General features: G+C 42.5%; 1 protein-coding gene across 1 annotated transcript in view; it reads left to right on the plus strand.

The window, feature by feature from the left end:
* The first annotated feature begins 3,630 nt into the window (after positions 1 to 3,630).
* The window catches only part of WWC3 (WWC family member 3), a 189,068-nt gene continuing 179,798 nt past the window's right edge, over positions 3,631 to 12,900 (plus strand). Inside the window, exon 1 of the mRNA XM_069761595.1 lies at positions 3,631 to 4,275. Coding sequence (XP_069617696.1) covers positions 4,067 to 4,275 — 209 coding nt within the window. The 5' untranslated portion in view covers positions 3,631 to 4,066. The remainder of the gene's footprint in view (positions 4,276 to 12,900) is intronic.

A 12,900-nucleotide genomic window follows, 5' to 3' on the forward strand; every position in this document is an offset into this window, starting at 1 on the left:
TCCTTATCCAGATGTTTTTGTCATCATATATGGCTATTCAAAATGTTGCAAATTTTTGTGCAATTTTATTCCAGTATCCTGCGTAGTCTAATTTCACTTTTGTGCAGTGGAAGTCTAACATGCAACGGTTTAAAGAATCACACGTTTTTTCTCTACAAAAGTGTAGAAAGTTATAAGTATCTTTGATTTTCTGCAAAATTTATCGATCTACATACTTCACTTTGAAGAATTTGGCGGAAAAAACAACAATGAATACCACAAGATGGTAAAGAGAAGGCTTAAAAAAACACACATTATGAATTGGGCCCAAATGTACGACAGCTGCAGATCCATCCGATCACTAGTGGGGGGCACCGAGTCCCTTTTGTAGAAGAGTTTGAATTGAGTAGTAGAGTAGCAATGCATGCACAACATTCCTCTGCTAAAGGTCTACAAGACTGAAGAAGGTTTCCGAGTGATAAATGTTTTGGGGGGTTAACTCCATTAATGAATTGTTCCCATCTTTTTAGATGAATGTTGTTGGAGAAATGTACTGCTCTTAAAATTTGCAGGCGTTCTTGTTAACACTTTTCTTTAGTTTACAGCTTGTTGCCTATAGACTGACCATTGCTGCTATCCAACTTAAAAGTTTTGTGATAAAGCTGGCCTGGATTAGGAGGTAATAGCGCACTAGGGACTCTGACCAAATTCAAAGCAGTACTTTCATGCTCAATAGAAAAGAGATGGTAAGTAGGGATGAGCAGACTCGTGGATGTTCGGGTTCATCGGGTTTGAGTGCACTTTAGTCTAAAGTTTGGTTTGGGTACCGGAACTTGAATGCAAACCCTATAGAAGTCAATGGTGACCCGAACTTTGGTGCTGTAAAGGAGATAGCAAGATCTAGGGGGCTGCAAAAGTCTCTCTCTCCTCAGCATCTGAACTCCAGGAGAAGTCCGTATCTGGAGATCAGCACCCAGTATGAACCCCAAACGTTACAGTTCCGGTATGATCATCTCTACTGGTAAGCATTGTGCATGTTCTGTTGGCTACCAGAGATGGTTTGTCTTCAAGGCAATGTGCTGTACATGTGTTAAATATCTGAAGAATGGCTGAAAATTTGAATAAGAAGTAAAATGCAAAATTGCTTATATTTAGAGATGGGCGGACCACTGGATGTTCGGATCTGGCAGGTTCAGCCAGACAGTTAAAAAAAAAGTTCAGGTTCAGGTATCAGAATAGTACCCGGACCTGAACCCCATTTACTTGGATGGGGGCCCGAACATCTAGTGTTTGCTGCACTGTCATGCAGGAACACTGTTATATTGTTGTTTTTTATTTTATTACAGGAGATGAGGGATTCAATTTAATGGGCGTTAGGTGAGTATAACTGTGTTTGTTAATTTTAATTTAAAAGGAAAATGTGTTTTGCTTTTATTTCAAATGAAGGGCTTTATTCTGGCTGTGTGTTTATTTACCATATAACTATAGGATTAGTAATGAATTGGTATCTTACAGACGCTTCTCCATTACTAAGCCGTGGGCTTGATGTCACCGGGCAATACAAAGGTGAAATCAACCCCACAAATATGAACCCCATCTGCCAACGGACAAGGGGGAAGAAGTCGGGGAAAGCATCAAAATTGGCACATCTAATAGATGTGCCTTTTCTGGGGGGCTGTGGACTGCTATTTTGAGGCTAGGGGGTCAATATCCATGGTCCCTTACCAGCCTGAAATAAAAGCCCCCAGCTGTCTGCTTTAGCAAGGCTGGTTGTAAAAAATGTGGGGGATCCTTCGCTGTTTTTTTTAAATAATTAAAAAAAACAGCGTTGGGACCCCCTTATTCTTGATAACTAGCCTTGCTAACGCTGACAGCTGGGAATTGCAGCTGCCAGCTGTAAGTTTTGCCTCGCTAGATATCAAAAATTCAGGGGAACACACGCCATATTTTTTTTCAAATTATTTATTCATGAATACTGCCATCAGCTGCCGCCCGCTCCCGCTGTTATTAGCGACAGCAGGCGCAGGATATGGCAACAGTGATCCCAACAGCTGATACCAGTGACAAGAGGTAAACTTTTTACCTCTGATCACAGCTGCGGGTTCACACTGTTATCATTACCGCGGGTGTCTGACCAGCGGTAATGATTTTACCGCCGATCATAAGCAGTGTTTGCCGTGCTGTCATGCGTGGGGGGCTGAACCTGAACAGTAAGGCCGGGGACACACACAACGTATAAAAAAACGGTCCGTTTTTGACGGACGAGAATCGCACAAATGTTACCAAAACAGTGACCCGTGTGCAGTGCGAGGATACGATTTTCTCGCATTAAATGATCCGTGTGACATCCGTGTGAGATCCGTGTGACATCCGTATGGTGAGATTTTCTCACACACTTGCAAAATGAGCAAATAATGGCTGAGCCTTTCCTGTCACCTGCCCAATGCCTGAGAATTTCTCGCAAGTCACACTGATGGTCCGTGTGCTGTGCTATTTTTTCTCACCTCCATAGACTTTCATTGGCGATTCTCGGCCGAGAAACGCTGACAATCGCAGCATGCTGCGATTTCACTCGGATCCTGAATACGGCCGAGAAAATATCGGATGATGGGAGCTGCCCCATAGATTAACATTGGGACGAGTGCTATGCGATTTTTTATCGCATTGCACTCGTCCGTATTATGGTCTAGTGTGACCCCGGCCTAACACAGACTTCCTGGTGAGGTCCATGTTCGGTGTCAGCGCCTGAACAGTAGGTGTTCGGACGCCAGACTTTACTGTTTGGGTTCGCCCATCTCTACGTTATATTTACAAGAACTATCCTACAATACCTATTTATGAAGTTGGGAATAACCCTTTAAAAGCAAAAATGCAAAGAGGTAAATTGGCAAAAATAATAAAAGGCTGGGTCACACGAACATTTTTCTCTCATGTGACAAAATTGATCCGGTTATGCTAATAACACTCAAAGTTTGATCAGAGCGTGATCCGATTTTCTCGGAGTTGGAGAGCAAAAAAAAAAAGCATCTCCACCTTCTCTATATTGTCAGCCAGTGAAAATCAGGCTGCACTTGGATGTCATCACAGAATGGTCGAGTGCCATCCGATTTATTTTCAGAGGCGAATCGTGCACGCTGCAAATCGGACATGTGCACAACCCCATAGAATAACATGGGGACGAGTGCTATCTGTCAAAACAATGGATACACTCGTATGATTTTTATGGTTGTATGCATGAGACAATAATAGTGAAAAGAATACATTTTCATATTTACAGCAAATGACTGTATGAAGCGGCTATCGCTTTTGGTTTCTGGTGAAGTGTAGCTATAGTAGATTTATTCTCATGGTGCACTCACATTGGTGGAGTGACTTGATGGAAAACAAATGACAATAATTTTGGGATTTCTGGCTTTAATAAACATCTTTCATAACGTTTGCGGAGTTGTATAACTTTCGTTTAATGTGTCGCTGTCTCTGAATTGCAGCTTATTAAATCCATGACTGGCAGCAGCACAGGCCAGTGCTTGGTGGGATTGCTTCTGCACAGTGCAGGCATTACTTTAGCTAAAATTGGAGCTTTGAGACTGGAAACAGCTCAGGAAGCTGAGGGAGGGAACCAGAAACTAGGGGAGGTGGCTGCTCTGGGCTGTGAGGAATGAGGCGACTGTGAGAGCAGACATGGATGAACAAGAACCTGAGCTCTGAGCTCAGTTTGGCCACTTGGCCGGACTAGAAATGAATTATTCTACCTCTCAGATGTCTGCAAGAACTTACATGGCACAATCCTAGATAAGACAAAGCTGAGGATCCCTGCAAGACAAGTGTGGAGCCTGACTGACTTTCACAGGACCCCAGGAACAAGGAGGAGGACAAAAAAAAGCTGCTTTTTGTGTATTTATATTGTTGTACATTGCTTGATTAGGATGATCACACCTAAAATGGGACAAAAGAGACTTTGGCTCTCTGCAAATCTTCTGGACAGATCCCTGTAAGCAGCAGTGAAGGCAGAGGTCCTGGGACAGCAGGAGGAAAGGAGAGAAGCAAGCAGAGGAAGAGAACTGCTGTGTGACTGCCTGTTCCTGCAATGCCCTGGCTGAGTGGTGGCAGGAGGAGAAGGCAACAGCAGTCGCAGCAGCAGCAGCAATGCCCAGCTCAGTGCCCACTGCCTGGCATGAGGGAGAGCTCAGAGCTGCCTTTACCAGCTGGCTGGGAGGAGGCGAGAGACTTTGATGGCAGGGTATTTTATATTGATCACAACACCAGACAGACCTCATGGATAGACCCAAGAGACAGGTAATTAATGTTTTGCTAATGTGTACCCAGTGCTGTGATGGCCAAGCTAGATCTGGGCACTGCCATGTTACTCTGAATATTTACTGGTGTGCTCCTGGCATCATGTGGGAGGGCAGACATGGACTAATGTCTATTGGATACCCAGAAACTCCATACAATCACAGATGCAAATCTGTAAGTTATTTTTTTTCAATAGAAATATTTGTATCACTTCACAAGAAAAATTAAATGTTATGTCTATGTATCTGGCCGCAGACAAATATTTAGAGTCAAACGTTAAAGTGTGTGGGGAAACAATCATATTGTCAACACAATTCTGAAGATCCTTCTTTTTACCACTATCTATAGCTACCTTACTGTAGATGAAGAGCGCTTCATATCAATGGCACCTTTTAGAAAGAGTTGGGCCAACAAACTGCCACCAATCTTCTATCGAGGTTGATAAATTGTTGATGGTGATCTATATTTTGGCCAATGCAATATAATGTAGAAAAAAGCTGTGAAAATAACACTTAGTAAATTAAGAGTCATAAGGGCGGAGCTACTTTTCTGAAGAGTCACAATGGTCGATCCTCACTCTTCTACCATGACATTGCCGAATCTGACTTGTGATGATGGATCCCCCACCTGAAGGATAAAACCTATGCAACTGGCAGTGTGACTCTTCAGAGGAGAAGCACCATTTTCCACCACATGACATTGTTAAAAGTGGCGCTGTTTTGGGAAGCAAAAAAAAAAAAGTAAATCCTTTTTGGATTCTGGAAACCCCATATAATCATCTTTCTCATCATGCTCAATCCACAATAACCGTATGTTTAAAAAATGTTATCAGAGAAACTTATGCCCTGCTGAGATGGAATATCCTGAGGTTAAAAACATTTATTGGAACAGGTTAAAAGTCTACGCGGGACCTCTTCATCAGGACTACCTGGTTAAGTTATAGTATAATCATAGAATAAGAATAAGATGGCGGGATCGCAGAATAACATAGATACAGCTAAACTGTGTACAAGGATCATATATGGAAGTAGCAGTGAAAAATGAAGGCTCCATAGCTTGTGGCCTGCTGCGCATTTCATTATGGAAATGTTCCTGGGTACTGTTTATGTGGGTGATGGTTACATATATGCAATTTTTTTTTTACATTGATTACTGTAAAGAGAGGTATTTATTGAGAAGTACAGTATTTCCTCTTTTTTTTTTTTGAAGCATAGAAAATGTAAAGCCTACATTTTGCAGAAAGCCTCTAACAGGGGATAGTATCGCGCGTGGAATCAGAACTCGGCTTTCATTTTGAAAACGGCATAGGAAAAGTCCAACATGGACTGTGATTGGATAATATTGGATGACTGAAGAAAGAATAGTAAATTATGGTGGACAGTGGTAATAACAGTAATAATAAGAGAGGACTTGTGGAAAGCAACCTATTAGGCCGGGGTCACACTTGTGAGTGTGATGCGAGAAACTCGCGCATCAATGCCTGGCACTACCGCTGGTATTCGCGACCGGAGAATGCGACTGCGTGTGTTTCTATGTAGCTGAATGCTTCAGTGCCGAGTCCCGAGTGCCGGCGGAAGTGCTGGGTATAAGGGCAACTGATCTTTTGTATGTTTCATTCCTCCATTGTGAATTACATAGGTTAGCACTGCATCATTGTCATTGCCCGCTCCACTGGGATTTGTTGGTAATAATGGACATTAATCGTATCTATAGGGCTCCATTCACTTCTCTCCATGCAGTGTGCCTCAGCAGACCTCTAATTACTATTGTGTAGGAAAGAACAGCAGAACGACTTTTCCTATTGTTTTCTCAATTGGAGTCAATGGACGAAACGTGACGTTCTGTGTACTCAGTGGTGTATGCTGAAACCCTTTGTTGGAGCTCATATATGGGATTTTTTTCTGAATGTTTCAATAATGTATTATTTCATTAGTGCGTTATAGAAAATGAAAGCCCATTAGTTTCTTAGGAATCATGGCCACTGTGCACAGCATTATTTCAGGGCCCATTATTTATTATTGTCTTCATATAATTAGTGATGAGCGAATATACTCGTTACTCAAGATTTCTCGAGCACGCTTGGGGGTCCTCCGAGTATTTTTTTAGTGTTCGGAGATTTAGTTTTCCTCACCTCAGCTGAATGATTTACATTAGCCAGCATAAGTACATGTGGGGGTTCCCTAGCAACCAGGCAACCCCCACATGCACTTATGCTGGCTAACAGATGTAAATCATTCAGCTGAGGTGAGGAAAACTAAATCTCCGAGCACTAAAAAATACTCGGAGGACACCTGAGCATGCTCGGGAAATCTCGAGTAACGAGTATATTCGCTCATCACTACATATAATATATGATACAATCCTTCAGTATACTGTAAAGTACTTTCTGTGTAATTCAGCATATTAAAGATGGTTATTTTGAGTTTTGTGATAAAAAAACAACAACAAAAAACTAGAGGTGATCATATATATTAAGGAACTGTCCGTATACTCATTTTGTAAGTCTTCTTTCACATTTCCGTCGGTATGGAGCCGTCACGAAGCGTCGGCGCGACATACAGACAGAAGTGTGTGCTTTCACATTTCCGTCAGACTGCAGGGTGAGGAAAGATCGTGAGAGACATTTCCTGCTGGGCTTGCGCAGTCTGAAACACTGGATGCGACGTACATAAAAACGTTTCCTTGAACGTTTTTCTGTGACGACGGTCCGCCAAAACCCGACGCAACCAGTGCACGACGGACGCAACGTGTGGCCATACGTCGCGATCCGTCGGCAATACAAGTCTATGGGAAAATGCAGGATCCTGCAAATTTTTTTGTAGGATCCTGCATTTTCAAAAAATCGACGTATTGCGACGGTAGCTGAAAGACGGAAATGTGAAAGTAGCCTTACATGTCCAAAATATCTCATTATGTCAAAGATTGAGGGGAAAAAAGGGTTTAATCGGTGGGAGCAAAGTATTTCAGCATAGCTAATCTTTATTCTGAAGGGAGAACTGTCTGGCAGTGACTTTCCCCTCCCCCTAGAGAGAACACATGGACGCTCAGCTGAGCCGAGAGCGCATATGTATAGAGGGCTGGGACTGATACCTGTCAAACGAATCCGCATTCTGTGAGGCTGCAGAAATTGGAATGCACTCAGATATCATCCGAGTGCAGTCCGATGTTTCTCATGCACTCCTTGACTTGCATGGACGAGCGTGATCTGAATATCGGATCAAACTGGGGCATGCAGCGATTGTTTATTTATTTATTTTTTTGTCCTTGGACGGTCTCTGTCCAAAATCGAACACTTGCGATCCGATGTTTTGTCAGATCCCACTCAGACAGCAAATTTTTTCTTTTCCACCTGCCCTCACACTGAGCCTCTCCCCACACATATAGCCCTGATGTACAGTATATACCTGTCTTTCTGTTATTGCGCATACCTAGTGGAACTGCAAGTACCATAGGTCTAGCACAGAAAATATATTGCCTATCATCGGCAAATTGAGCTGAAAGAATGGGGACGTGGAGGCCCTGATAAGAAGTGATTTGAACATTACTAACATTACTAATTACATGAATATCGACCTGATTAGCTGGCTCTGAGAGATATTGTAAGTGCTGTTCTGATGCTGGCCGGATCGTTGGATTGGACCAGCTTCAGTGCCACCTCACTCCTCTAATGCTGCAGAGGCAAATGGGCTTCTGCCTGCCACATTTAGGTCAGCAACAATATTGATGTCCGAACTATGAATGAGTCAGGAGCACACTGCCCCCTGACAGGCCGGAAGCCCGGAGGCTGGGGAGTTGTGTGCTCCTGATCCACTTGATAAGACTGCTCCTACTGTAAGGTCTCCTGATGCTTTTAATCTTCCCCTTTTTTTTAACATTTTTTCATGTATTACAGTAACTGCACACATTTGTATACAGGGCCCCAATCTATGTTAACGAGCCAGGACTAGTCCAGTAAGGCTTTTATTCAGGGAGACTGACAGCCATTGCACTGCCACGGACTTCAGTTTTCACTTCTCCCGGCATTTGACTTCCGTTGTCACAGCTTTGCCCCTCAGTTTGATCTGCTTTTACATCGCCAAGCTATTCGCAGAGCTAAGACAGAGAAAGAGAGATGCTGAGAGGAGAAAAGTAACATGGTCCAGTCCAGGGTGATACATTCCAAATGTTGAAGTTTATTCTGCCATCATATAACAACGTTTCGACCTGTCATGGGTCTTTATTAAGTATACATAGAAACATGCAGAGCAGGTTTATATAGTGTGGCTGGCACGCATGCACCAATCACCGCAAAAAACAAACCCCCTTGTTTAAATATACAAAAAATATCAATTCAGGGCACATAGCCCCTCATAGCAATATATGTTACCATTATACAATAAAATAAAAAGTTGGAAAATGTTCCCCATATTCAGTATTTTATCCTGAGTATTGAGTAAATCCTCCAATCCATAATTAGCAACCCCATAGTTACCCAGATCCAATCCCTTTAGCGTGGATCATGAATGCTTATCAGGTGACATGTGAGGAGTCAATAGAAGATTTCCATAAAGTGGCACCAAATCTTCTAATAAGGAGGTATGCACAAGGCATGCGTCCATTCGCCAATACCTCTCATCACTAACTCTGGCCCGTGCGTCCACCATGCACACACCCACCACCACTCGGCGTCACCCCTGATTATGCAGTGTGTGTGCACCCACGGCGCGCATGGCCAGGGCACATTGTAGGGTGTTACAAGAGCCACGATCATGTGACCTCAGATGGGGCATGCCCACCGAGGTGTCCAGACCAACCTATTCAGGTCCTAATGCAGGCCAGCAATGTATATATGTGTTGTGTGGTAGCCTATCGCAACCCACTTCATATGTAAAGGGGATTAACTATTAGAATGGCGGCGGCACGGGAGGCGAGTATAGGCTTTATTATTTTATCGGGGCCAAACATTTAGTTTAAGAAGGGGTTGTCCTAGTAGTGGGCAACCCCTTTAAGGTTTACCAAGAGAGATTGATTAAAATTCTTCCTCTGTTTCCCTTCTTTTGTTAAGTCTTAAAATTATTATGCAAGTGAAATTTTTCTCGGATTTTCCTAAATGGTCGGTGCAGATGACAGTTAGTTTAATAAAAGTCATCACTCGTTAGAGTATACATCGAATTTTATAGAAGAAACCTCCCAATGATCTACTATATAATTGTCTAAGGGTCACTTCCGTCTGTCTGTCTGTCTGTCATGGATATTCGTTGGTCGCGGCCTCTGTCTGTCATGGAATCCAAGTCGCTGATTGGTCGTGGCAAAACGCCCACGACCATTGCCACGACCAATCAGCGACGGCCACAGTCCAGCGGCAATATAGCCGCTCTTTCCTCCCCGCAGTCAGTGCCTGCTCCATACTCCCCTCCAGTCCTCCAGTCAGCCCTCACACAGGGTTAATGCCAGCATTACCGGAGCGCAGTGTAATGCACTCCGGTTACACAGCTATTAACCCTGTGTGACCAACTTTTTACTATTGATGCTGCGCATGCAGCATCAATAGTAAAAAGATCTAATGTTACAAATAATAATAATAAAAAAAACCAAAACGTTATTCTCACTCTCCGACGTGGCGCTGTCCTCAGCAGTGCAAGCGACAGGTTCCGGTGTTAAGGATGCTATGCGAGAAGGACCTGCCATGACGTCAGTCATGTTACCGCGACATCATCACAGGTCCTGCGCTCATACCAACCCTGGGACCGGAAGCTGCCGCGTACACCGCACACAGGCGACAGGACGGCAAAGGGCCCTCGGAAGGTGAGTATATTTTTTTTTTATTTTTTAACCTGTTATACACGTGGCTGGGCAATATACTACGTGACTGGCCAATATACTACTTGACTGGGCAGTATACTACGTGCCTGTGCTGTATACTACGTGGCTCTGTGCTGTATACTACGTGGCTGTGCAATATACTACGTGGCTGTGCAATATACTACGTGGCTGGGCAATATACTACGTGGCTGGGCAATATACTACGTGGGCTGTGCAATTTACTACGTGGACATGCATATTCTAGAATACCCGATGCGTTAGAATCGGGCCACCATCTAGTAACAGTATAATCTCCAAAAAAAGGGTTGAGGTCAGGGGAAGATGGTGGCCACACTATGAGTTTATCTCCTTTTATGCCCATAGCAGCCAATGACTCAGAGGTATTCTTTGCAGCATGAGATGGTGCATTGCCATGCATGTAGATGATTTTGCTCCTGAAGGCACATTTCTGCTTTTTATACCATGGAAGAAAGTTGTCATTCAGAAACTCTATATACTTTGCAGGGGTCATTTTCACAACTTCAGAAACCTTAAGGGGCCCTACAAGCTGTTTCTCCATGATTCCGTCCCAAAATGTGACTCCTCCACCTCCTTGCTGACGTTGCAGCCTTGTTGCGACATGGTGGCCATCCACCAACCATCCACTACTCCATCCATCTGGACCATCCAGGGTTGCTCGACACTCATCAGTAAACAAGACTGTATGGAAATTAGTCTTCATGTATGTCTGGGCCCACTGCAACCGTTTCTGCTTGTGAATACTGTTTAGGGGTGGCCGAATAGTAGGTTTATGAAGCAAAGCAAGCCTTTGAAGGATCCTACACCTTGAGATTGGAGGGACTCCAGAGGCACCAGCAGCTTCAAATATCTGTTTGCTGGTTTGTAATGGCGTTTTAGCAGCTGCTCACTTAATCCGGTGAACTTGCCTGGCAGAAACCTTCCGCATTATGCTTTTATCAGCACAAACATGTCTGTGCTCAGATTCAGCCACAAATCTCTTAATAGTACGAATATCACGCTTAAGATTTCGGGAAATATCTAATGTTTTGATCCCTTGACCAAGGCATTGCACTATTTGATGCTTTTTGGCAGCAGAGAGATCCTTTTTATTTCCCATGTTACTTGAAAACTGTGGCCTGCTTAATAATGTGAAACATCATTTTTAAGTAGTTTTCCTTTAATTAGACACAATACCATCCACAAGTTTATTTGAAAACAAAACAATTAAATCTTTAATTGGATTTAAGTGCATAATAATTTGGAACACGGTGTAGTGATGAAGCACTGATGGTGAAAACTACACACTGACCAAACACTGATGAAACTCTGATCCAAAACAGTGACGAATTACGGTCTGTTTTTACATACAAGAAAATCATGGGCATCTGAGGGAGGCCTTAGCTGTAACAGTTCATATAGTTTGATTTGTAGATGTCGTCCAAGTAATTTTGCCATCTTTTTTTTTTTTTTTATGCGTTATCCATCCTCTCTTTTTCCTATTCACACAAGCGTATGTTTTGATCCAAGTGATGTCCATGAATAACGGCCAGCACATGGATCAATATTATTGAATGGGATGCAGATGAGCAATTTGTTTTATTTTTAATTGACCGAATTGGCGTTTTAAAAAAAAAAACTGCAGCATGCACTAGTTTCTTCAGTCTATGGGTGCACAAAATAAAAGTCGGATACCATACAGAGCCACAGTGTAGCATCCGTTTTATGGATACATTGCCATTCTTTAACGTTGAAAACTGTAAATGGTTTGTAAATTATTAACTGCTGCTGTAAAAAAAAAAACAGATTGCATATGGATTGCTCACAGATGAAAATTTACAAAAATATTTTTCCACTTTTTTTTTGATGAAACTACCGATTTTATTTACCGGTATTTATTTTTTTTTATACTCTTGTCTCGTATGAACTTAGCCTTATTATTTGATAAACGTACACAGTATTGTAGGACACTTGTCATGAAATCCTTCTATCCTTATTATCAGGTTTGGTGGGACTTGTTTGCTACTTTTGATGCCATGTTTCAAAGTAGGGATTGGTATCTTCATACATGGCAGATTTGTTTTTGAAATTTCCGCAGCGGTTTCATTGATCCATATGGGATTTGCAGAATCCATGCTCATCTTGGAAATGCATGAAATGGATTTCTGCTGTGTGTAGATATATATCATGCCAACCGTGATACCTGAAAATTCCATGCAGTTACAAAATGTCCATGTATTCTTAACAACCAGTTTACGTCTTTCTTTGGGAATCTGTGGGAAAGTACTGGGACAATTGTAATAATTTCCTTCTTTGGTTTAAACTCCTTTTTCTGGTAATGCAATATTATTTTTATATGCCTTTTTATAAGGGAAACCTCTGCATGTCCTGACATGTGTACGCATAAGATTTCTGCAAGTCTCATTCATTATGATGTTACTGAATGGCTACACAATTAGATACCAGCACTTTCACCATTGGAGGTTTCTCTGTTGAAAATTAGACTCGTGACCCTTTAGTACAGCAGAAAATCAAGTGAACAAGTTTTCCAAGAAACAACTTCAGTGTGAATCCAAATTAGAAGGTGAAAATCGAGTGATCTGAACGACTTCAAAATAGGCATGGTCATCAATGCTAACTAGCTGGAACCAGTATTTTAGAAGCTGCCAACCTTGTGGGGTTTTCTCATGCATTGGCTTTGAGAGTCTATATCAAGGATATGATCGAGGGAAAACATTCATTGTAAGGAGATCCTGTGGACATAACTTGCTGACGAAAAGGGTCAGAGGAGGATGTCTAGAATCATTCTGACTACTGGCCGGGCAC

Source organism: Ranitomeya imitator, chromosome 3 (genome assembly GCF_032444005.1).
Source record: "Ranitomeya imitator isolate aRanImi1 chromosome 3, aRanImi1.pri, whole genome shotgun sequence".
NCBI classification, from domain to species: domain Eukaryota; kingdom Metazoa; phylum Chordata; class Amphibia; order Anura; family Dendrobatidae; genus Ranitomeya; species Ranitomeya imitator.